This window comes from Mustela lutreola, chromosome 16 (assembly GCF_030435805.1).
Source record: "Mustela lutreola isolate mMusLut2 chromosome 16, mMusLut2.pri, whole genome shotgun sequence".
Lineage (NCBI taxonomy): Eukaryota > Metazoa > Chordata > Mammalia > Carnivora > Mustelidae > Mustela > Mustela lutreola.
In genome coordinates this window covers 1048444-1072797 of record NC_081305.1, presented here as the reverse complement: position 1 = coordinate 1072797, position 24354 = coordinate 1048444, and the positions used below count along the sequence as shown (strand labels likewise).

At 61.8% G+C, this 24354-nt stretch overlaps 1 protein-coding gene and 2 long non-coding RNA genes across 10 annotated transcripts; 2 read left to right on the top strand and 1 right to left on the bottom strand.

The window, feature by feature from the left end:
• The first annotated feature begins 907 nt into the window (after window positions 1-907).
• On the top strand, window positions 908-11095 carry LOC131817849 (uncharacterized). 8 transcript variants are annotated; one of them, XR_009348607.1, is made up of 4 exons: window positions 908-4419; window positions 5621-5706; window positions 5837-8990; window positions 9995-11095. It is a non-coding gene; the product is annotated as an uncharacterized LOC131817849 (long non-coding RNA). The 8 variants fall into 8 exon arrangements; XR_009348606.1 differs by lacking the exon at window positions 9995-11095 and having other exon boundaries at window positions 908-1269; window positions 1359-4419; window positions 5837-9888; XR_009348601.1 differs by lacking the exon at window positions 9995-11095 and having other exon boundaries at window positions 908-1667; window positions 4179-4419; window positions 5837-9888.
• A 13-nt stretch (window positions 11096-11108) lies between these two features.
• On the top strand, window positions 11109-14939 carry LOC131817850 (uncharacterized). The gene is made up of 3 exons (XR_009348608.1): window positions 11109-12967; window positions 13444-13532; window positions 14839-14939. It is a non-coding gene; the product is annotated as an uncharacterized LOC131817850 (long non-coding RNA).
• On the bottom strand, window positions 14778-23645 carry SNAI3 (snail family transcriptional repressor 3). The gene is made up of 3 exons (XM_059151597.1): window positions 23481-23645; window positions 19552-20154; window positions 14778-17462 (listed from the first exon to the last, which is right to left on the bottom strand). The coding sequence occupies exons 1-3, from the start codon at window positions 23554-23556 to the stop codon at window positions 17281-17283; spliced, it is 861 nt and encodes a 286-aa protein (XP_059007580.1). The 5' UTR covers window positions 23557-23645; the 3' UTR covers window positions 14778-17280.
• Window positions 23646-24354: the final 709 nt, after the last annotated feature.

Sequence of the window (24354 nt, the reverse complement as noted above, 5' to 3'; positions counted from 1 at the left end):
GCGCCCCGAGGGCCCGTCCTGCCGGGCTGGGCTCAGGGGGACCAGGCGCCCAGACGCCGTCAGCAGCTCCGGACGGCAGGCGGGGTGACCGCGCTAGGGGTGCCGGCGGCGCCGAAGGGCCAGCCCCGGAGTCTCGGGAGCCGCGGGGCGCACCCGCACGCCTGACCCTCGGGGTCCCCCGCCCGCGCGGGGCGCACAGGTCTCCGCCCTCCGGGCCGTCGGGGTCCGCGTGCCCCGTGGGGCCCATGCGTCTTCCCTCGCCTGACGGCCGTGGAGCCCCCGCGCCCCCGCGGCCAGGCGTCCCCACCCCGAGCTGGGCCGGGTCGGGCCGGCGCCAGGGCCGTGGCTTCGGACCGTCTCCGACTCGGGCCCCGCAGTTTCTAAGAAACGGACGGACTTCTGTGGGGGCGGGGAGGAGGCGGAGTGTCCCGCGGACCCCGCTGCCGGAGGTCCTGACCCGAGCAGAAGCCCAGAGGCGCGTGTGACCCTCGGCCACCCCGCAGCCCCACTCACCCTCCGCTTAAAGCCCGGGGTCCGCGGGGACCTCTCCCGGCTGCCAGCGGGGCGCGCCGTGTGCACGGGGCGCTGAGTGGTTCCGGTCCAGTCTGCGGTGCGGCACCGCGTTCCACCTGGTTTCCAGGCCCGGCGTCGGGGCCCCCGACAGCCATGACCGCCCCAGAGCCCCCGACCGCTTCCTGGTCTTAAACCGGAGCTGGTGGCCTTGCGGCTCCCGATGTCCCCGCCCTCGGCCCGCAGCCGCCGTTACCCCGCGGTGGCTGAGATGCGGGCCAGGCTGGGAGACGCCGAGCAAACCGGCCGCCCCAGCCCCCTCCCCCCGGAAGCGCCGGTGCTCGTGCCCGGCTCCCCCACCGGCTCCCGCGGGACCCAAAACCTGCCCACACCGTGTCCCACGTAGGTGCTTCTTGGGGATCCTGGCTGCCCCGTGCAGGAGTGCGCCCCTGTCCCCGCGTCTAGACCGGCCGGCGCCTTCCCAGCTCACCGCCTGTTGGGGGCCGGTGGGCCGGGCCGGGGGCGGCGCGGGTTCTTTTTTTCCACAGCGGGAGCTGCTTCGGTGCTCGCGTTCCTTAGAAGGCTCCTCCGCGGGGATCCCCGGGCCACGTGGGATGTGTCAGGCCGTTCTGATGGCTGTTGGCAGGTCCCCAGAAGGCAGTGGAATCGGTGGTGGGAACCCGGCCTGCAGCGCCCGGGCCCTCCGTGGGATGGGGAACGTCCTATCCCACCGCGGCTGGCCTTTGCGGTGATTCCGAGGTGTTCTTGCCGTCCTGTTCCTGCTTCATGCAAAGCCGCCACACCCTGTTTGGAAAGGTTGACCATAGACCGTTCTGGGCACCCCCTAGGGGGTGTTCTCTGTACCCAGGTCACCTGTGAGCCTCCGGAATGTGCGTTCTGCCGTAGGCGTGGTGGGGAGATCAGCGCGGACCTTTATGAAGTTCTCCAAGCTCACGTCCGAACCCCCGGTGTGAGGGTGTCAGGCTCCCGCGCCCTCCCCGCTCCTGCCCCGCGAGGACACGGCCTCCTGAACCGGGAAGCGGGTCCTCCCCCGACGGGGAATCTGCCGGGACCTTGGTCTTGGGCTGGGAGACATCAGTGGGGCTGGTGAGCCCCCAGTCTGGGATTTTCGGTTAGAGCAGCCTGAACAGATTAAGGTAATGTTGTATTTGCGTGATTTTAAAACTTCGTTACTAGACCCGTTCCAGTGTACTTACCCCCTCCAGGTTTGGGCTTCCCAAAGGCAGCCACTTTTTCTTTTTCTTTTTCTTTTTTAAGATTCATTTTAGTTGAAAGAGACAGTGCGCGCTAGTGGAGCAGGGAGAGGGAGAGAGAATCTCAAGCAGTCTCCACACTGAGCACCAAGCCCAAAGTGGGGCTCGGTCCCGGACTTTAGGTCATGACCTGAGCTGAGAGCAGGAGTCAGGTGCCTAAGCAGCTGCGCTACCCAGGTACCCCAAAGGCGGCCACTGTTCAAATCTGTTGTTTTTCTCCATATTTCTTTTTCTTTTTAAGATTTTATTTATTTGTAAGAGAAACTGCAGGACCAGGGGAAGCTGCAGGCAGAGGGAGAAGCAGGCTCCCCGCGGAACAGGAGCCCAACGCGGGGCTCGGTCCCAGGACCCCAGCAATATGCCCCGAGCTGAAGGCAGACACTTTTCAACGGAGCCGCCCAGGTGGCCCTTCCTCCGTATTTCTAAATAACCTGCTCATATTCTTTCTAATTTCTCTGATCCCTTTTTCCAGTTTAGAATAGCGTTTGTTGGTTCCCACTGAGTAGAAAGATGGGGTTCTGTTCTACCCCAACAATGTCCCTTCCTCCCCATCGTCCCCGGGTAGTGAAATGGCTATTTTTGTTTTTGTTACGGAGATGACGTAGACCGTACTCTGTTCAGGCAAGTGGGCCTGCACGCCCACGCACGTGTTAGCGGGCAAAGGCTCCCTTATTTACCGGAGAACCTTGAACGGACAAGCCCTATAGAAGGCGGCGGGGCCCTTGGGGCGCCTGGGTGGCTCAGTGGGTTAAAACCTCTGCCTTCGGCTCAGGTCATGATCCCAGAGTCTTGGGATCGAGCCCCACATCGGGTTCTCTGCTCAGTGGGGAGCCTGCTTCCTCCTCTCTCTCTGTCTGCCTCTCTGCCTACTTGTGATTTCTCTGTCAAATAAATAAGTAAAAATCTTTAAAAAAAAAAAAAAAAGGCAGCGGTGGGGCCCAGATCCCACCCCAACACCTTCAGCCCAGCACCCACATGTGTAAAGTCAACCCCTCATAGGGCCTCTTGGGTAAATGTATGTTTTTCCCACTCTCAGCTTTTGGTTATATGGGCTGTGGGGCTGATGCCTGTTGAGCCCACAGAGGCCTCATTATTCTGATTTTCTGTCTGTTCCATTCACGTGTTTCAAAGGTATGTGGAAAACAGGGGGTAAAGCTTGGCATCTCAAGGCCCAGAAGGAAGAGCAGAGTACTTCTGTAAGCCTAAAGCATCTCCCACAGTCCTCCTCAGAGTCTTTTATTTTGAAGCATTTTTTTAAAATTGCGCTGAAATACACAAAGCCCAGGGGCACGTGGGTGCAGTCAGTGGAGCGTCTGGCTCTCGGGCTCAGCTCGGTGGTGGTCTCAGGGTCACGGGACTGAGCCCGTGTGGGGCGCTGAGCCCCGCGCACAGCCTGCCTGAGGTCCGCTCTCCCAGCCCCTCCTGCTGTGTGCTCTCTCTCTCGTGCCCCCACTCTCTAAAGTAAACAAATAGATCTTAAAAATACATATATACATAGCCTCAAATTTACTGTCTTAGTGGTTTCTGGATCAGCTCGGGGGTGTGACGCGCACTCACCGTAATGCAGACGCCGCGGCTCGTGCACAGAACACGCCCATGCGTCTTCTGCAGCTCGAGCTCTGTCCCCATTAAACCGACTGCCTGTCCTGTACCAAGCCCCTGGCACCCCCATCTTCCGTACGGACCCGACTCTCCCAGGGACCGCCTGTGAGTGGGATGGTACAGAGTTTGTCCTGTGGTGTCCGGCTTTTCTCTCAGTGTAATACCCTCCCCCCAACCCCATACGGTGTAGCAGGTGTCACGACCTTTCCTAAGGCCGAGTGTGACCGTCCCCTGCAGGGCCAGGCTGCATCGTGCTTTTCCGGTCGTCCTCTGAGGGAAGCTTAGCTTGCTCCCACCTTCCGGCCATCGTGAGCGACGCCGCTGTGAACACAGCTGTCCCAGTGTCCGTTCAGGTCCCTGCTCTTAGTGCTTTGGGGCAGATACTCAGAGATGGACTTGCTGGGTCTTCCAGGAGTTCTCTCGGTTCTTTGAGGAGCTGCTGTGGTGTTCTCCTGTGACAGCCGTGTCATAGGTGCCCACCAGCGGTGCGCAAAGAGCCCAGTTGCTCCACACCCCTTCTTTCCTTTTTTTTTTTTTTTTTTAATATTTTTTATTTAGCGGGGAGAGGCAAACTCTCCACCGAGCCCAGAGTCCGACCCAGGGCTCGATCCCACCAGCCAAGCTGAAACCCAGAGTCGACACCCAACCGACTACACCCCCAGGCGCCCCAGTGCTCATTTTCTTTTTCCTCTTTGTTTTTAATAACCGCGGCCTTCACGGGTGTGAAGTTGCTTCTCGTCGTGGTTCCGGTCGTGGTTCCGGTCTGCGTCCTGAGACGTCCCTTTATTTCAGGTCGTCTCCCAGTGTGGACGAGAGCACGTCTCGGCGCTGTTTCTCCAGTGTTCTCGCGCACACGCGTCCTCTCGGGAGCTTGTGGGAATCCTGGTTCGGGAGACCCGGCGTGCGGCCTCTGCGTCTCTAGCAAGCACCAGGGCGTGCCAGGGACGAAAGCTGCTGGTCCGAAGGCCAGGCCATGGGTCGCAAGGACAGCGGAGAAGTGCGTTGGCTCCGGAGTCGAGCAGACCTGACTCGGGTACGTGTGTAAGTTTCTTCGCTGCGGTGGCCCCAGTGTCTTCCTTTGTGGCCCGAGAGACGGGCTCACTGCCAACTGCCAAGCGCAGGGCTCGGACACAGAAGAAAGGACGACCGTCCTCAGTGGCTGCTGCTCGGCCCCTCCCTGCTCCACGAGCCGCTGAGGCAGAACTGAAGACGTGGGGTCCTCGTGTGCTATCAGCGGGGACCGGATGCAGGGTGGGGCCTGAGAGCCAAGGGTCACCTCCTGGCCACAGGCTCCAGGGCCTGACCTTCCCTGAGCACTTGGCTTTTCAGGAAAGCACGAAGGGCCCCATTGGTCATTCAGTCGGCGTCCATTAGGGACCTGCCCTGCGCCACAGTGCTGTGCCAGGGGCTGGTGTGGGAGTGTGGTCAGCAGAGGCCGGCGGTCCCAGCCTGGCGTGGGGATTTGGGCCTGGGCACTGTCATCCTGTGGCCCGTCCCTCCTGCTTGGGGACCAGAGAGGGACCAGAGCTCAGCACTCCTGGGTCTCCTGCGTGACGATTCTCAGCGGTCTTCAGCTGCCCGGCCTGCCCGTCTCCGGGCACTTTGCTCCAGGCCGCATACTGGGACCGAGTCCAACGTGAGTTGTTCATTTATGCTCACGATAGGCTTCTCTCGAACACCAGCTGCTGGGCAGCTCAGTGAGGCGTGCTCGGGTCCTTTAATTACCCTGGGGACCTGCCGCAGCTCACCAGCAGTCCCATCGAGAGAAATGGACGTGAGGCAGAGTGGCCAGAGCTGGGGGTTTGCTGGGACCCGTTCCTGGCGTCCTGGAAACCTTCAGGAGCCCGTGTTCAGGGGAGAAGGGGTGGGACCTTGCCCCGTGGTTGCTCCAGGAAGCACCGGCCCCCCTTCCTAACGTCTCTTTTTTCTCCCAGAGCCACTGTTTGTAAAGTTTTCCTGTTTATTAGGGAGTGTTCGATTCACAGAGACAGGTCCTGTGGTCACTTAAGGCATCAAAATATGACTCTCCAGCCTCCACCACTCATTCTGGGATCCTGACCAGTGCTCTGAACTCCCTGGGGCCACCCTCCCTCCCGGGTCTGCTCTCCAGAATGCAGGCTGGTGGGTGGGCCCTGCTTCTCTTGCCGTCCTGCTGCTGCGGGCACTGCGTGGCTTCCGAGCCTGGCTCTGCTCACGCAGTTATGTCTCTAAGGGTCCCGCTGTCTCCTTTACAGGGAGGATTCAGAGTCGTGGATCCAGGGCCTCCTTGGCTAGAGCCGAGCACTTTCCGACTCCTGGCACCTGCCGACATCGTAGGAAGGTGAGAGGGAGCAGGGCTCGGGGCAGAGATGGAACAAGAAGCATTTAAGGAGTGGGCGTGCCCTGGCCTGGCACGAGGTCACCCCCAGCCACCTTTTCCAGCTTCCAGAACGGTCCTTCTGTCCCCCCAGGAAGCCGCTGCGTGACTTTCTCGTCGTCACAGAACGCAGGCTGTAAAGCCTGTGACTCTTCTAAGCTCTGCCGAAGTTCACACGAGCCTCTCTGTTCGTTCGTGAAGCCTTTCTAGGGACCCTCCAGCAGCGCACGGTGCCAGGTGAGGCCGGGGGAGTCCTGTCCTCGGGAGGGTCACAGCCTCCCTGAAGAGGTGAGACCAGTGCTGGAGCGAGCAGGACAGAGCAGAGACGGTGGTGTGCTGCCAGAGGTGCTGGGAATACTCAGGCCCCACAGACCGTGAGAAAGGTCTGGCTTTCAGGCTGGGGAATGATGCGGTTGTAACTGTATCTTGAGCAAAGCTCGTTGGTCGCAGGGGTGAGCTGGAGCAGGGAGACCCCTGCTCACCGGGGTCAGAGCCCTCCACTGTCTGCTGCAGCCTAGACGGCGACATCTGTCATCTACAGCTGTGGTGGTCCGCACACCTGCTGTTCACAGACTCTGGTAGTCTGTTGTCTGTCGACCGTGGTGGTCCGTGTCATCTCTAGACCATGACGGTCTATGTCATCTGTGTCCTCTCTAGACTGGGACTTCCCGTGTCGTCTGTCATTGCTGGACTGTAGCAGTCTGCATCATCTGTCGTTTCTGTTCCAAGATGGTCCATGTCGTCTGTCATCTGTAGGCCGTGACAGTCCATGTGATCTGTCATCTCTAGACTGTGATGGTCAGTGTCATCTGTTTTCTCCAGATCGTGACGGTCCATGTCATCTGTTGTCTGTAGACCAGGACGGCCTGTTTCTTCTGTCATCTCTAGTCTGTGACAGTCCTTGTCACCTGTAGTCCAGGACAGTCCATGCCATTTGTTGTCTTCAGTCCTGATGGTCCATGTTGTCCGTAGACAGGGTGGTCTGTGTTGTCTGTTGTCTGTAGTCCGTGACGGTCCATGTCCTCTGTCATCTGTAAACCAGGATGGTTCTTGTCATCTGTCATCTCCAGTCTGTGACAGTCCATGTCATCTGTAGACCAGGACAGTCCCTGTCACCTGTTGTCGGCAGTCCACAATGGCGTATGTCGTCTGCTGTCTCTAGTCTGTGATGGTCCATGTTCTCTGTTGTCTGTAGACCAGGACGGTCTGGGTCATTTGTCATCTGGACTATGATAGTCTGTATTCTCTGTCTGTAGACGTGGTCTGTGACATCTGTCGTCTCTTAAAATGCAGACCACGGTGGTCTACAATGAAAGTTCAGCATTGGAGGGTCAGCAAAGGGAATCTCAGACCTTGAGAAGTCTGGGAAGAAAAGGTGTCGTGTGCTGAGGCCGTGGGGTTGGGACTGAGGTGTGCGAACGATCATGGCAGATCCCACTGCTAAGAGTTCAAGAACGTGCCAGCAGCCTCTTGTGTGACAGAAGGCAGCTGCCTGGCTGCCTGGAGAAGGGCTGAGGGAGGGGGAGGAGGCGGGAGGAGACCGGTGGGTGCGTCTGTGCCACGGAGCAGACCGGGGCTTCACAGGTGTGCGCGGGTGTCCTGACCCAGCAGCCCGCACACCTCATGTCTGTGCATATGGCGTAGGCCAGTCGCTGCTCACTGTGGCTGCCTAGCGACGCCCCGATTTCATGTGTGTGAGCTGCCGGGTGGGTGGTTATGAGTGAGGGGTCTGGTGACTGGCTCGGACCGACGGAAGACAGCTGCTGTGCTGGTCGTGTCAGGGTCACACCGTCTTCGCTGCCTCGGAACTATCTGCCCTTCGACTGCTGAACCCAGCTGAGCTCTTTGAACCAGGCGTAAACCCAGAGTCCGATGCGGCGAAGGCAGCACGGTCTGCGGCTCCACGGGCGACAGAGCCCCGGTGATAGTGGGGGCTGGGGGCGCATGTCAGGAAGGAAGCGGGGCTCTGGGCTCCGTCTGGGGTCACCGGTCATCCATACGCTCTTCACTGTCCTCAGACACGGGACTGGCCGTGTCACTGAGGGCTCTGTAAGCCGAGAGTGTGGGTCCCTGTCCGAAAAGCAGAAGAGTTTGACATGAGCCCAGCAGGGCAGCCCCCTCCGCACCGCATCCAGCCAGGGTCGCCCCCCCCCAGGAAGGCTCGGGACGAACGGTGACTGTGTGCGCCGCGGCCTGAGCCTCTCCCTGTGTGTCTGCACGGTCCCGGCTCAGCGCTTTTGAGACTGTTGGCATTTCCTCTAGCCTGGGGGCTCCGCTCGTAGCGCTCACGTCCACCGTGATGCAGGCAGAGGCGTCAGGTTTGCGGCTCTGCTTTCCCTCTGGCCGCCGGGGCTCCCGCTTCCTCCCGAGCCCTGTTCCTCGGGGCTGTGCCGGGCAGCGAGCAGGTGCTCCCTGCTCTTCTCCGTCAGCAGAGCACAAGGCAGGACCTCGTGTACAGGTTGTTACTTTAAGATTCTACTTAAGAGAGAGAGAGATGGAGAGAGTAAGTGGCAGGAGCGACAGGCAGAGGGGAAGCAGGCTTCCCGCTGAGCAGGGAGCCTGACGCGGGGCTCCATCCCAGGACCTCGGGATAGGACCTGGGAGCCGAAGGCAGCTTCACCCACTGAGCCACCGGGTGCCCGTGCGTACGGGTTTTAGTCCGCGTTTTATTTATGCTTCGGGCTTAGTCTGGGGGATGCGGGAGAGGCATCATGAGGCGCGTGTGCAGGCCTGCTGGGAAAGGCGCCAAGAACAAGGAGCAGGGACGCGCGGGTCCCTGAGCCAGACCGAGGGAAGGCTTCTCGGTTCCCGCGTGGGAGAGAGCACGGCGCTGCCTGACCTGAGGCCCTCGGGTCCCTGCAGGGCTGCTTTCCAGCAGGGGTGGGGCCTGAGGATTCTGGGGTCTGGGGGAGGCTGCCTGGTTCCAGTCCTGGTCCCGTGGGTTGTGGCCGGGAGCCTCCGAGCAGTTCAGTCCACCTCTTGTGCCACCCAGCCCTGAGCGGGGGTGGGGACAGCGCCCACCTCAGAGCCCCAGAGTCTGCTCCAGGGAGGGCTGCTTGTGGCGCACGGGTGCCTGGGAGGGCATGTTGTCCTTTCTCTGTTGACAGAAGATCCCTGGTTTCAAAAGGGAGCTCTCAGGCTGAGCTGCCCTCTGCAAGTGTATGTGTTGACATCTCGAAGCCCAGGACCTCAAGATGTGACTGCGTTTGGAGAGAGCATCTTTAAAGAGCTGATCAAGTTACAGTGAGGTCAGTGGGGCAGACCCAGATGCCAGGGCTGGGGACACGAGGAAATCAGGCACTGAGAGAGGACCACACGAGGACGTAGGGAGAAGTTGCCAGTCTGCAGGCCATGTAGAGAGGGACCAGCCTGCCCACACCTTTGTCTGGGACCGGCAGCCCCAGGACAGGGAGAGAGAGACTCGGAGCTCTCAGCCCCACCTGTGGAGTGGGTAAGGGCGCCCCAGCGTCCTGGAGTTAGGATGCGTCATCGTCCGCAGACACTGGGGAAGAGGGCGTTCTGCAGGCCAGTCTGTGTACTTCACTAGACGGTGGCCGGGGTCTCCCACCCGGCCCCACGCACACCTGGTCCTGCAGGTGTCTGGCTGGTCTTGGGCGGGGCCTGCCAGCCCTACCTGCTAGTGCCTCGCTGCTGGTCTTTACCTGAAAGGTCTGTGTTCTGGCAGGAACAGTTTAAGGTCTCATTGTGAACCAGGCCCCGAGCTGGGCGTCCCAGTGTGGAGGCCAGATTTCAGGCACCTGCTGGGTGCCCGGTGCTGTGGTGGGCAGGTCACCTGCTACCTGTTTGGTCCCCGAGCCCAGCTGTGAGTGGCAGCGGCACCTCCGGCTCAGGGGAAATGCTTCCTTAATCTGCCTTCGGACTCTTGGAATCCTGGCCACTAGCCTTCGACCACACCCTCTTTGGTCTTCCTGGCCTTTCTGTCCTGTTTCTCAAAGCCTGGTCAGAGGCACCTGGGTGGCTCCGTCATTAAGCATCTGCCTTCGGCTCAGGTCATGGTCTCAGGGTCCTGGGATCGAGCCCTGCCCCACGGAGCAGGGATCCTGTTTCCCCCTCCCACTCCCCCTGCTTGTGTTCCCTCTCTTGCTGTGTCTGTCAAATAAATAAAATATTAAAAACAAAAAAAAAGGCCTGGTCAGCTCGGTGAAATGTTGAGCATCCCACTGTCCTTACATGGTTTTCCAATGCCGCCCCCCCCACCGCTGCTTATGGCCCTTCGTCTTCCCCTGGGCAGGTGTTAAGAGAACCCCACTTTCCACGCCCGAGCCCCAGACCCGGCAGCGAGGTCCAGGCCCCAGGGCGGCTCCCCTTCCTGCACGTGCCCGGCCACCCTCCAGCATCTCTGCACACCTGGGCCTGCCACTTCTAGAACTTCCGCCTCCTGCTCTCCCCTGTTTCTGGTCTCTGATTTGCAAGGGAAGAGCTCAGAGTGTCTTGCTGAGCAGCAGCATGGCTCAGTAGCTGAGATCACAGACTCGGAGGCCAGCGCGCGCAGGTGTAAGTGGCCGTCACCAGCACGCTGACACGCATGACCTCTCTGGTGGAGAAGGGCCGCCAGTGTCACGTCCACGGCGGCCCACGGTGAGTACTGGCTGTTGTTGGCCGCAGAAGCGCACCGGTCAGCGCTGCCTCCTTCCGGAAGAAACAGTGTTGGGTGTTTAACTCAGTGAGTGAGTGACACAGCTGCTTCCCCGAAGTGAGCTCGTGTGTGTCCTCGCTCCGTGCGTGCACCCGGCCAGAAGCCTGTCAGGTGGAGCCGGCCGGCAGGCATCGCCGTGCCACATGCGCCCGGGCGTCCCCCTGCCCACGCCGCTGACAGTAGGGACGGTCTCCACCGTCGCCTTCACCGCCTGCCCTCTTGCCGGCGCCCACAGGACGAGTCTGCGGCCCGGCTGGCCTGCAGGAGCGAGGCAGGCTGCTCGCCTGCCCCCGGGGCCTGATGGTGGTCCTCATGCTGGTGCCGTGGCCAGCGGCTTCCTTTCTAAGGATGAGAAAGGCCACGGCTAGGAGATTGGTCCCGCAGATGGACTGAAGAAAACAAATAAAGGCTGGTTTAGGCTGAGCCTTGCCTTGTCCCCCGTCTGTTCCTTTATTCCCCCCTTCTAAGAGATCTTGTTTGAGAGAGAGCATAAATGGGGAGCGGCAGAGGCAGAAGCAGACTCCCCGCTGACCGGGGAGCCCGACGCAGACTCGTCCGCGGGCGCTGGGATCACGACCCGAGCCAGCCAGGTGCCCTTTCATTCCCTCGGGTTAGCACCTGTCCCCATCAGGTACAGGCCCGGCACACGGAGGGTCTCGGGTGAAGGTGGCCCCCCACAGGAGGGCGCTGCACTGGGCACGGGGGCGGCGGGTGTGGAGGGAAGGTGGCGGGCCGGGAGGAGCTGGCGCTGGGCGCTGGGCGGGCTGGGAGCGCAGGGCTTGAGCTGAGGCGGTGGCGGCGGAGGGCAGAGAAGATGAGCAGAGCCGGCGGCCCAGGAAGCAGGAGGCTCCCCCGGAGCAGTGACGGGGCGTCTCCCGCGTCTCCCCGGGCCCGGGGCCAGCTTCTCTGCCAGCGCCCCGCTGCGCGGCGTCCATGCGCCCCCACCGGCTCCTCCTCTCACCCTGGGAGCGCGCGAGGGCACGCGGTTCTGCGGCCGTCCGAGTGCGCCGCGCCCCAGGCTCAGCACCCGAGAGCTGTGCGCACGGCGCCTGTGCACTGCCCCGTGTTAGGAGCTCAGCCGGTAACGACATGCCAACTACGTTCATTCAGAATCCGTAAGAAACCCACCACGTGCCCACGTCCGCGCGAACGGGAACTGTCGCCCAGAGCAGTGATAGGACAGTGGCGTGGTTGGGCATGGTTGCGACCTGGGTGCCGGGTCCTGGCTGGAGCGGCCGACTGTCCCGTCTGCCCGACCCCACAGCCGGGACAGAAATGCTCTGCAGCTCCTCCAGATGCCTGCGGCTTGTCTGTGGTGACGCTTGTCTGTGGCTCCCCGCGAGCTGCGACCAGGAATCTGACCTCTTGGTGAACGCCTCCCACGCTCCGACCCACGGAAATCTGCCCCATCCTTGGGGTCTCCGGCCTGGCGAGGGTGTCTCAGTGTCCGCATCGGTCGTTGGGAAAACAATGGTTCATTCTTTTATCTGGAACGTCCATATATTGATGTTTCATTTCATAATTTAAATCCTTTTCGTGGGCGGGAGGTTGGGGGAGCCTGGAGGTGGGTATTACAGAGGGCACGTATTGCGTGGGGCACTGGGTGTGGTGCATAAACAACGAATTCTGTCACACTGAAAAGAAATTAAATTGAAAAAAAATAAATCATTTTCTCATCAGAAAAGTCTTTAAGCATGACAGCTGCCAAGAGATAGAAAGCTTCCGAAATGGTCATTTTCTCTCAAATGTGTAGGTGTTACGGGCAAGAAGTCCTGCTCATTCTCCTGGAAGGGACAGGCTCACTTAGGTCTTTCCTGACAAATGTCTGCAGGTGCACAGGCCTGCGTCTCCGTGGCACGTGCCCTCCTCGGAGACGACCTGCGCGCCCTGGTGATGCGCCCCGCCGCCTCCCATGTCTTCACGCGGAGCACGACAGAGGTCGGCACCCAGGGTTGAGGTTCAGTACCACTCAGGACGTCCTTAGGCTGCATCTGATTTCCATGAGTGCGTGGTGGGGAGGTGCCAGGGCCCTGGGGCAGCGAGCTGGCGGGCCCGTGTGGAGATGCCGAGCCCCCGGCAGCTCCTGCACCATCAGCACGTGCCCTCATGGTGAGGGGTCTCCCTCGTGGCCGCCGTGGAGGGAAGCGTGCAGACCGTTCGTGTTACAGCATCGCGGGGCGGGTTCTGTGAGGGGGCAGACACAGCCGCCACCAAGGTCACCAGAGCCACAGGGACAGCAGCTGCACCTCACCTCACACTCAGTGGAGGGGCAGGCGGCGGGATCCGGGCTCGGACTGTCCCTAACCCAGCCTCTTTTTGGCCTATTCAGAACACTTGCGTTCCCGAGGTGAACATGCAGGTTTCAGTCCCCTGTGGCTCCAGGACTGCCCTCCTTACACACTCTCATTTCCGAGGTCGCTATGTCACTCTCTGGCGTCCGGGCCTGCTCCCAGCAGAGGGAAGGGGACCGGTATCTAAAGCTAGAGGGGCCGAGTGATTCCACGTCCTCCCGAAGGACCCGAGACTGGTGGATCTTCACAGCTAAACAAGAGGCCCCGAGGGACAGAGGTGCGGGGAGACTGTTGGGGGGGGTGGCGGATGCCCTCAGGTCAGCCTGGGGGTTGGGGGCACAGCACGGATGGACGATGGGGGACACAGCCCTGAACTTCTGCACGTACCAGAGACGTACACGCCCAGCTGCTGAGCTGGGCCCCGACCTCTGCCCCTCAGCAGCCCCCTTGGCCCCGCTGTGACCTTGAGCCCCTGCCTCGTGTGTGCGGGGCCCTCGGACGTTCCCAGCAGCGCAGTGAGCTGGGCAGGCAGCTGCGGGGGGGGGGGGGGGAGCGGGAGCCCAAACTCGCTGCCGGGAGGCGCCTGCACACTCCAAGAGGAGGGAAGGGTTTCCCTGAAGTTAGCTGCTCGGTTTTATTGGAGGAATCTTGGGTGTCTTTTTTCTTTTTTTCTTTTTCTTTTTTGCTATTATATGTATTTGGTCCTCCCCTGAATTCTGAAACTGAGTTTAGCATGATTTCCTTTTCTTACAGAAGCGGAAGCCGAGGCCTTACAGTGGGATTGACTCAGCTAGGATCAGCACTCCTCACTCGGGGACCGAGCCAGGACACCCTGATTGCCGGTGAGTCCCACAGACTCCCCCGCTCGGGGGCGCCCTGCTGCCCCGGCCTTGGACCCCCTCTGAGTCCTGGCAGCGTCCTCCCTGGAATGTCACGCCGTGCACAAGTGACAGAGGTCTGGAAACTTTTGTTCCATTGAACCTTGCCAGCGGGCTATACTTAGCCCCCAAGTGGAGGCCAGGAGTGGGTTCTCTGAATATAGATAGTAACAAGCAGGCTATTTTCAAACTTCTAGAGAACCCCCCCGAATATTCCGGGCCAAAATGATATTTACGGAACCCTCTGGACTTTTGGAAGGGAAGGCACAACCCTAGTGTGTCTATAGTTTCAGGAGAGTGGTTTCCTTGAGTGGGGGATGGAGCAGGGGACCGGGCCACCGAGAGACTGGGTGTCCCTCTTGCACCTGTTTCCAGGACCTGAGCCCGCAGAGGCCGGGCGCTGGCATCTGAGTCCAAGAACAGTGGTTTTCCTGGCTGGGTATCTGGTGCTGACCCTGTGCGTCGCCCTCACACCACCACCCGGGGACTCCTCTTGCTGAAAGATGGGCTTGTCCAAGCTTGGAGGGCTTGTTGCATGGTTTTCCTGTTGTCCAGAATCCCCCCCCTGATCGCTTAGCCCTTTGCTTTCTGCTGGATGGAACTGGTAGAGCGTCCACAGGACGGGCTTCAGCCACAGCGCCGGCCCCAGCTCCTCGGCCCCAGCTCCTCGGCCCCAGGGCCTCTGGCGCCCCCTCCACTTGCTCCTGCCTCGGAGGGAGGGGACCCAAAGGCCTTCTTTAGGGTGCAGAGGGGACATGTGTTCAGCAAAGTCTGGGCAGGAAAAAGAAAGCCTTTGGGTGGAGGGACCCAAAGAGCAGCTCCCGCAGAAAGCCCAGCCGCGCCCACGCCCCTGGGACAGACGCCCACGAGGCTGGGCTCCCTTCCTGGTTCCTACTCTGTAGGTGTCGGTATGGGGGCTCCAACTTCGTAATGGGTGTCCCAGGTGAATTCTGATAACCAAAGTGACAAGGAAAGGCAGGGGGCACGGGGAGGGGGAGCTGCCAGCCGCTCAGGCCAGGCCGCGTGGCCTCCCCGTGATCTGACCACAGCCGACGTGCTCCCGGTGGGCCGTCTCCCCCATTCATCCTCCGCTGGCTTCCCGGCAGGCGCTCGGGCCTTTCCTCACCCCGTCTGCCAAGCCAGCCTCCACTGCCCTGCCCTCTGCCAGTCCAGATACAAACGTGGGAGCATTTTCCATGGGCCGGTACAGAAGGGCAAGTGTTCGACTTTATTTTAGAGCCGCGAAATTCCCTCCCTTCATATCCAACAGGTGCATCGCCTCATTTAGACATTGGGACCCAGAAATAGAACACAATCTACGATACAGCCTTCTCCAGGCATCTGGATGCTATTTAAAAAGAAAAAAAAAAAAAGGCCTCCTGTGAGATGGCGGGACACAGGCCGATCGCGGACTTGACCCGCTCAGCAGAGGAGCCCAGCGCTCTGGGAGACTGCTAGGAGGGATGGGCGCCCTGGGAGCGGAGGCCCCTGCTCGGGACGACGGATGGGCGGTGGGAATGGGCACAGAAGTGTGTCTGGTGAATCCGTCAGTTAAATCGACGGCGCCCACCCACCAGCCCTTTGTGGACTGAGGACAGAGGAGCTGACCCCAGGTGTCTCTTGGCAGACTGCTCATGTCAGCTGTTGGGGGTGGATGGTGTTGAAGTCCTGACCCCCAGGACCTCAGAATGTCGCCCCATTTGGAACCAGGGTCTTTGGGGTTGATCCAGTTAAGATGACGTCATCGGGGGGGTCCTAACCCAGTAGGCCGGGGGTCCTCAGGGAAAGGGGGATTTGGACACAGAGACAGACGCACAGGCGGGAAGACGCCGTGTGAGACAGAGGCGGAGGTGGGTGACGGGTCTACCAGCCCAGGACGTGGAAGATGCCGGCAAGCCAGCAGGGGCCGTGAGAGGGGCCGCAGGAGGAACCGGCCTGCTGGGTCTCAGACATGCGGCCTCCAGACGGTGGGGGAGCGGACGTCAGTGGTTCAAGCCACCCGGTGTGGGGAACTCGGTTACGCAGCCCCAGGACGCGGATATATTAGCTAAGCCTCCCGCGCACACTGTCTGTCCCTCGGGGCGCGGCTGATCCTGTGGAGGGCAGGCAGCGGTGCGGCCCGGGAATGTGAGCGAGGCTCTCCCAGAGGGAGTCTTCCTTCACCTGCTGATACAGTCTGGTACTCGCTGGAGCCGCGGGCTCCTGGGTGGCCAGTGTCATCAAGGTCGCCCTTGGTCCTGAGAAGCCCAAGATAACGGTCAAGTTTCCTCTGGGGTGTCCCCAAGGCTCCTCCAATGGCCGTTGTCCAAGCAGCCCCAGAGGAGCCTCCAGCGGAATCTGCAGGTGCTGTGTGGCCAGGGTGGGCCTGGTGAATGTTCCTCAGCAGGGCCACAGGGCTTGGGGATGAGATGGGGACCTCTGCCGCTTGACCTACGGCCCCATTCGGGGCCAGGACCAAGGTGCCTGACTTTGTCCCTCAGCCTGGGCCAGAAGAGGTGTTGCTGACAGCCGGCCAGCCCTCCTGCAGAGAGGAGCAGGTGTCCCCTCCGGGTGTCGAGAACTCAATCAGTCCCCATGAGACGCAGGCTGCCCTCCGGGGCCAGCCGGAGACGCCAAGATGTGCTGGCAGGACGGAGGACCAGCCCAGCAGGTGACCACCCGGTGGCTGGAGGTGGGGGCAGGAGGCCGGGGAGGGGTCTGCTGTTGGCATCGGAGTCTGTTTACAGCCTGACCCTCTCTCAGCTGGAGGACGCCTGCGGCCTCAGGAAAGGGCAGGCAGAGGGGAGGTGACGGTGCCACGGGCGGCCGCGGACACAGTCCCTGGACGGTGTGGTGGCCTCCGTAGAGACGTGTGCAGACCCAGACTAGACGGCCTTCTGAGCGCCCTGCCAGTGTGGGCGTGCGAGCCCACGGCTGCCTCTTCCCTGGGCCTGGATTTGCCCGGCTCTGCTCACACCCTCTGCCCAGCCCGTCCACGCCCGTGGTTCGCTCCCTCCCCGTTTAGTGCTGTTCCCATTTCCGGTCTCTGTCTTCCGAAGACGGTGCCTCCTGCTTGCACTGGCGCCTGCTCCCCTGCCGTACTCTGGCCGCCGCCTCCCACCAGGGATGCCCTTCATCCCTCCGGCCCACGGCTCTGTGCCCGCGCCGTCCCAACCCCACGCTGCGGCCAGAGGGCCACGTCACCCACCTGCAGCCCCTCGAGGACCGCTCCACGCTCAGCCTCCGCCGTTGACTCAGAGCCTCAGAGGACACGTGGTTGTCCTCTGCCCTGTGCTTGTGGTGGGGCCCTCGCTCTGTCCGGGGCTGCCTGGGGAGGCGGGCGGGGGCGGCGTGCGTGCATCCCTGACGGGGCACAGCTGAGCCCGGAGTCCAGACCAGCGGCAGGCGGGGGGAGCCCTGAGGCAGCTCTCCCCACGAAGGCCAGCGGAACGGCAGGCGCGGGCCACGCTGCAGCTGTCCCCCACCGGCCTTTGACTCTGGGAGAGCAGAAGCAGAAACCAGAGCAAGTCAAACACAGGACAGTTCTCAGTCACCGTCTTCGGTCACTCACCCTAACAGCCCTCCAGGCTTCGGTTTGGGATGGGGGTGGGCGGCGGCAGGCAGAGAGGAGAAACACCCCACGGGCAAGTGTGGGGCCGGGCAGCACGGCAGGCCAGCCGGTAGCTCCTGGGGTGACGTCCTGTCCCCCCTACCCGCACCGAGCCCGCCCTCCTCAGGGGCCGGGGCAGCAGCCGGACTCCTGGTGACGCGCCAGGAGCGACATGCGGGAGAAGGTCTTGGCACAGGTCGTGCACTGGTACTTCTTGGTGTCGGAGTGTGTCTGCAGGTGGGCCCGGAGATTGGAGCGGTCGGCGAAGGCCCTGCCGCAGTGAGGACAGCTGTAGGGCTTCTCACCTGGGGACGAAGGGGAGCGTGCGTCAGGGTCCCTCTGCCTGCTCACGGGAGCTGGCCCCGGGCTCATGGGTCGTGTCTACAAACGAACAAGCTTCAGAGTGCCTGGGTGAGTACGGGCCTCTGGAGTTCAGCCCAGGTCATGGTCCCAGGGCTGTGCGGTAGGGGGGGCCTCAGGCTTTGCTCAGCGGGGAGTCCCTCTCCCTCTGCCCCCCCCCCCAATAAATAAGTAAAATCTTTAAAATAAAAAAATAAATGAATAAGGCCCTCCACCTTCTCCAAATGTTCGTGCTTGTTCTAATGCATTCTCTTCTGCAGCACTCCTGGAGGGAGCCTCAGCCTGGCTCCGGGAGGAAACCCTAGGACCAACAGGCCCACATACACAGTCAAGGTCAGAGCCGCTTGGGAACAGGATGGACGGTCCCATCCGTCCAGGACTACAGCATCTAAGACCCTAAGAGAAAGGTCTAGCGTGGGTCTTTGCTGTAATCACCACAGTCACCAGATCCTTCTGTGGTTCTGCCAGAGCCCTCCGGGGGCCTTCTGGCCGCTGTTCCTGCCGTGGAAGGACAGAGTGGCAAGCGGCCACTCCCGGATCGGCCGTGAAGGCGGGCTGGAAGCACTGAGCCCGGCCCCTGCAGTGGACACGGGCATTTAGGAACGTCTTAGGAACCTTGTGTCCTCCAGAGCACTTCGAGTCAGGGCGCTTGGGGATTTGCACAAAATCCTTCCGTTGGGAGCTGGGCCCCGGAGACAGCCCTGACAAGTGTAAGAGGACCACTGGGGCTCCTCTGTCCTCTGCCTGTGTGGAGTGACTCCCAGCCCACCGCCCTGCGGAGTCCCAAGAGGCAGCAGGCTGCAGTCCCCACGGCCCCCGAGCATCTCTCCCTGCCGCTCAAAGCCCGGACACCCTCCAGCCCGGTCAGTCTCCTGCGGAGCCTCGCACCCTCTGGGCTCCCAGACCCCGAGCTCTGAGTGCCTGATGGGGGTGGGGGGTGGCACTCAGGGGCGTCTCTGCACGGGGAGCTGAGGAAAACCGAACGGAATTTCAGCCCAGACAGCGGCTCCTGCGAGACCCTTCTTTCCAGCCTCTGCCCAGCTGGGACTCCAAGAGTCCTCGTTACAGAGACTCGGGCCCGGAGGCTCCGGGGACAGGAGGCATGCGTGGCAGCCGGGGCCTTGGCCCGCAAGTCTCACTCCTGGCCTTCTGTCTGTGCCTCCCTCTCCCTCTCCTGGTGGGCCTGGGGTGCGGTGTGGTCCTACCTCCAGCCTTGGAGTGGAAGTGCTGAGGCCTCTGGGCCTCCGGTCTGGGCACATGCCCCTCTCTTTCGTCGGCTCGTCTGTCTCTGTCGGTCTGTCCGCAGCTGCCCGCTGCTCCCTTCCTGTGTCCAGGACTCCTCTCCCCCAGGGGGGGGTTTGCTCCCGGGCCCTCATCAGTCTATGCCCTCAAGCAGTCTGCGTCCCCCACGCTTGCCACCGTCTTTCTCCGTCCCCCGCTCCTCCTGCTCCAGCGTCCCGGAAGGCCGCGGAAGGTGACAAGTCAGGCCCGCAGAAGCCGGGGCATCCTGTGCTTTGCCAGGTGTTGTGGGGTGAATTGTGTGTCTCAAAACAGATGTGTTTGTATCATAACCTCCAGTGCCTGTGGATGTGACCTGACCTGGAACCCAGGGCCCCTGCAGATGTGACCAGATTAGGGTGGGGTCACCCTGGGTACGCGGGCCCTGGCCCCTATACTGGTGTCCTCACAACAGAAGTAATATGGACGCAGATACGCGTAGGGGAGAGGCCACATGAGGATGGGGGCAGGGGCGAGGGACATGGCCACGGTGGAGGGACACCCAGGCCTCCCCGGCGCTAGAGGAGGCAGGAAGGACCCTCCCCGGAGCCTGTGGAGGGACACCCGGGCCTCCCCGGCGCTAGAGGAGGCAGGAAGGACCCTCCCCGGAGCCTGTGGAGGGACACCCGGGCCTCCCCGGTGCTAGCCTGTGGAGGGAGCCCGGCCATGTTGGCCCACTTGTCTGCAAACTCTCCCCTCCGGTCCTGTCTGGGGCCAGGCCTGAACCCCGCCCCCCGGGGCCTCCCACCAACCCACCTGTGTGGGTGCGCATGTGGCCCTGGAGCAGCCAGGGCCGGGAGAAGGCCTTGCCGCAGACGGCGCAGGGGCAGGGCAGCGTGTGCGTGCGCAGGTGCATCTTGAGGGCGCCCAAGCTGCTGTACTCCTTGTCGCAGTGTTTGCAGGAGAAGCAGCGCCGTGCCTGCCACTGGCAGTGCAGCTCCCGGTGCCTGGCCAGCCCGGCCGGCGTGTGGTAGGGCTTGCCGCAGTGCACGCACTGGAAGCTGCCGGGGGCCCGTGCCGCACCCAGCCGGCCATCTGCGGCGGGGTCCCCAGCGGGGCCCGGGATCGGGGGCCACCGTGTGGGCAGCACCAGCAGCGGGGGCAGGTTAAGCTGGTTCAGGCTATCTTTGAGGGGTACGCTGGGGGCCCGGCTGGCCCAAAGGTGCACCGGGCCAACCTGCAAGGGGTCTGGCCCGGGGGCCCCCTGCGCTTCCTCGTGGCGGGGAAGGGGCAGGGAGATGCGGGCGATGACAGAGGTGCGCTCCCAGGGCCGGGGAGGGTCAGCAGGTGTGGGAGAGGCCGACTTCTCTGGGATGAGTCTGCCCACCAGGCCCCTGCAGGCAGAACGGGCACTGACTCCTGGAAGGGAGGGCGAAGAGAGAGAGGGTACAGGTGAACATGAGCCCCACGCTCTGACCTCGGACTTGCCCTGCTTGGTCCGACCCCAGGCCGCCTCTAGGTCACCGCAGTTCAGTTCGCAGGGAAAGGACAGACGAGGCAGGGTGTCAGCTCAGGACGTGACCACAGGGTCTACGGGACAGATCTCAGTGCTCTAAAAACAAAGGAAGAGAAGTCCCCAACAGGCTCCCAGAAGAGCCCTCATGGAGCCGAGGGAGGTTCCCCGTGACCCAGGCAGGACGGGCCTCCCTGACCCCTGTTCCACCGCGGGGCCAGCTCAGAGCCGCGGCGCCAGGCTCCCACACAGCGCTGATTCAGAGCGAACACTTGGCAGTCGGCTACAATGTATAAGACAACTAATTAGCCTCCAGTCACCCCCGATCACCCCTCACCCATGGCGACGGAGGTGCGCACAGCCTCCCGCCAACGCTGCTGCGTCGACAGCTGTGCTCGGTGGTACCGCCACAGCCTCCTAGGGCAGCTGGTCCCCAGGCTGCTGCGCCCAAACTTGGGGGCCGGCATGCCCACACTTGACCAGATGGGAGCAGCAGGAGGCCCCAGAGTCCACAGGTGAGTGGGTAGTTACATCCCGCATTTCCCCCAAACCCAAATCTCCAAACAGCCCCTGTCCCACTTCGTGCTCCAGATGTGATGGAATAAATCTCCGGCCTCGTTGCTACCTTCATGCCAAGGCTTTGGGTCGAGAAAGACCACCCACAGATGGGGAGAAAATATTTGCAAATCACATACCTGGTAAGTCACTAGCATCCTGAATATACAAAGAGCTCTTGCAATGCAGCAATGAGAGACAAATAATAGAAGTTTAAAACGGGTAAAGGATCTGAATAAAAGTTTCTCCAAACAAGATATACAAATAGCAGGGTGCCTGGCGGGCTCAGTTTGTAGGTCGTCTGACTCTTAACCTCAGGGTTGTGAGTTCAAGCCCCATGTTGGGCGTGGAACTTACTTTAAAAAAAAAAAAAAAAAAGCGAGAGAGATAGAAATGGCTCACAAGCCTAGGAAAAGGTGCTTGCCCCCCTTAGCCATCAAGGAAATCCAAATTAAAGCCACAACCAGGTACCATGTCATGCCCACTAAGATGGCTAGAATTTAAAAACAGCCAATTGCAGGGTGTCTGGGTGGCTCAGTGGGTTAAGCCGCTGCCTTCAGCTCAGGTCATGATCTCAGGGTCCTGGGATCGAATCCCTGAGTCGGGCTCTCTGCTCAGCGGGGAGCCTGCTTCCCTCTCTCTCTGCCTGCCTCTCTGCCTACTTGTGATCTCTCTCTGTCAAATAAATAAAATCTTAAAAAAAAAAAAAACAGTTGCAAGTGTCGGTGAGGATGTAGAGAAATGAGGACCTTTAAGGAAGGTTCCCATCCTCCACTCTGCCCTGACTTCACCCCTCATCCTCCAGTTATAAAACAGCACACCGAATTTCTGTCCTCCAGAGAGAGTAGCTACGGCAAGCTAAGAGACAAAGGCCAAGGAAGTGCTGGAAAGATAGCCCTGGGATGCCGCAGAGCCTAAGACGCCACAGAAGCGCCACGAGGGGCCTTTCTACTGGGGAAAAACAGCACCTTTCCTGTCTCTGGGAGGCAGCCACCACCCTGGCCCCAGATATGTCAGAGCCAAACCCTGTTTGGGGGGGCCACAGGGGGAGGGCAGGGGAGAGAGGCAGCCAAGCTAGTGGCACTGCCCCCACGCCTCTGCTGGTCCTTTAAATGCTTTCCGTACTTCCTGGGGCTGCTGGATGTTTTTACTGGTCCTGGGACTCAAACTTCTGGGAGAATAGACTTTTAAGTTCCTTCTGGTTTTAGACATTCCCTGGGGGAGGCCCGAAAAGGCACTGATTTAAAATCAGAGAGTGGAGGGCCCCAGACAACATCCTAGCAGAGGAGGCTCACAGTGGTCCCCTAGCTCTCCGCGGGCAGGAGAGAGGAGGATGAGAGGTGGCTGAGTCTGACCTTGTCACTGGCTGCCCTGGTCTGCACGTCTGCACCAAGGGTAAAGCCAGGTGCGTGCTAAGGCCGGGCTCTAGACAACAGGTTTGAAACACTACTATGGGGGCGCCTGGGTGGCTCAGTGGGTTAAAGCCTCTGCCTTCGGCTCAGGTCATGATCCCAAGGTCCTGGGATCGAGTCCCGCATCGGGCTCTCTGCTCAGCAGGGAGCCTGTTTCCCCCTCTCTCTGCCTGCCTCTCTGCCTGCTTGTGATCTCTGTCTGTCAAATAAATAAATAAAATCTTTTAAAAAATTAAAAAAAAAGAAAAAGAAAAAGAAACACTACTATGGCCCGTGTCGGTTCCATTTCTCGTCATAGACACACATATATCTGAAGCACAGGTTTCCTTCCCCTGAGCCCTGCACTCTGATGGTCTCTGTTCTGTTTCATTTTATGAAAACCACTGGTGGTGACTCATTAAACTGATTTCAAAATGCAGAGTTCAGGAGCCCAGTCCTAGGAGGCACCCCCGGCGGCAGTGGGCCCCGGGATGGATGCACTCGCAGGCCTCCACAGTGCCCCTCCTCCCCTCTGTCTGAGTCACCAAGCAGTTTCCCCAGGGGAAGGGGTCTTCACCCCCCAAGAAGCAGCTGAGCCCTGGGGAATGGCTCTGGTCACTCTAGGGAGACCTTTGTCCCGGGACCTTCGTGTGTCCCTAGGCCTAGCGGGGCATGGGGATACACAGACCGTCCTGGGTCCTGGATGCGCACCTCCCCACTGAGCCACCCTTGGGGTTGGAAGAAGGACTAGCCCCTAAGTGCCCCCACAGCTTGCTCTGAGGGACTGTCACGGGGGTGAAGGGAGACCCGAGGGAAGGTGCCCCACGGGAACGGTGTGAGGAAGCACTGGAGGGGCCGGGAGGAACGCTGCAGGAGCTGGGCTTAGGCACACAGAGCCCCTGGGTCACTCTTCTGGGCTCCTCGGGATGCTCTGGGGGGAGCACTTGGACCGCGTCCCCAAGTTCTCCCAGTCTCTCTCCCCACCAGTCTCCGGGACCCCGTCACCCACCCAAACCTCCTGCCCCAGGGAAGATGGCTCCGGGGCCCCCTTAGCTGCGATGGGTTCACCAGGCCCCAAGCGGAGAGCCCCAAAGTGACTGGGGGCCTTGACACTTCTCTCGGTGGGAGAGAGTGCGCGCCTGTGTAGCCCGACGCGGGGCCGAGGTGCCCGCAGCCGACGAGCGCCCGCAGGCCACCCACGCACCGGGGTCTCGCTGCCCCTCTGCCGGCAAGATGCCCCCTTCCTCCCACCCGGGACGAAGCCCGAGGAGCCGGGCAGCCCCTACCTCTCTGCGTCTCCAGCTGCCTGTAGTTGGGAACCCTGTGGCTGGAGTGCGCTCTCACCAGGAAGGAGCGCGGCATGGTCCCCCCGGCGGACGCGGGTGCCCCGACGCGTCCGCCGGGCGCCCGCGGGCAGCGCGGCAGGCAGGTGGCGGGAGGGCTGGCTCATTAGCATAGCGCGCCGCCTGGGCCAACCAGCGCGAGGCGCGGCCGGGGCGGGGTCGCGGGGCGGGGCTTCGGGGCCACGCCCAGGACAGGTGCGCGGGCCGCGGGGGAGGGAGCGCGTGGCCGCCGAGTCCTCCCCACGGGACTGCCCTGGCGCGCGCCGCGAGTCACACCGACCCCTGGGGCCTGGCGCACCCACTCAGCGTGGACTAAAGGGCGGAGGTCAGGGCTGGGCGGAAGCCGAGCCGGGCTCCCGTCCAGCGGGCGGTGGAGGCGCGCGCTGAACCCCTGCTCCGGCGGGGCGCACCCGCTCCGGCCCCCGCGCAGACCCGCCGCGCAGGCTCCGCGAGCGCAGGGCCCGGACTCCAAAGCTGGCCCAGCTGGCGGGCCGTGGCGGCGGGGGTCAGCCGCCGGGGGGGGGCCCTTCCCGGGGGGGAAGCCGGGGTGCGCTCCTTCCCTCCGAGGACGAGGCTTTAGGGATTGGGCCGCGCCTGCAGAGGCGCCTTTCCCGGGGAGAACGGACGCAGCCTGGGCTTCTGGGATTCCGAGGGGCTCTGAGCTGCGGTTGCGGAAGCTCCTCCGCGAGGGGCAGCGCGGGCACGGCCCACGGACCAGTCTGTGCCCCTGGCGGCCGCGTCCCTCCTTCAGTGCCACGGGGAGCGGGGCGAGCCGCGTCGGAGTGGCTGGTCCCTTTTGATGTGGACGTTTCAGGAC

Coding starts and splice junctions, on each gene's coding strand:
- SNAI3 (XM_059151597.1), bottom strand. CDS start 23,556: ATGCCGCGCTCCTTCCTGGTGAGAGCGCACTCCAGCCACAGGGTTCCC. Junction 20,155..23,480: donor GCAGCTGGAGACGCAGAGAG/GTAGGGGCTGCC, acceptor CCTCCCTTCCAG/GAGTCAGTGCCCGTTCTGCC. Junction 17,463..19,551: donor CCACATGCGCACCCACACAG/GTGGGTTGGTGG, acceptor CTTCGTCCCCAG/GTGAGAAGCCCTACAGCTGT.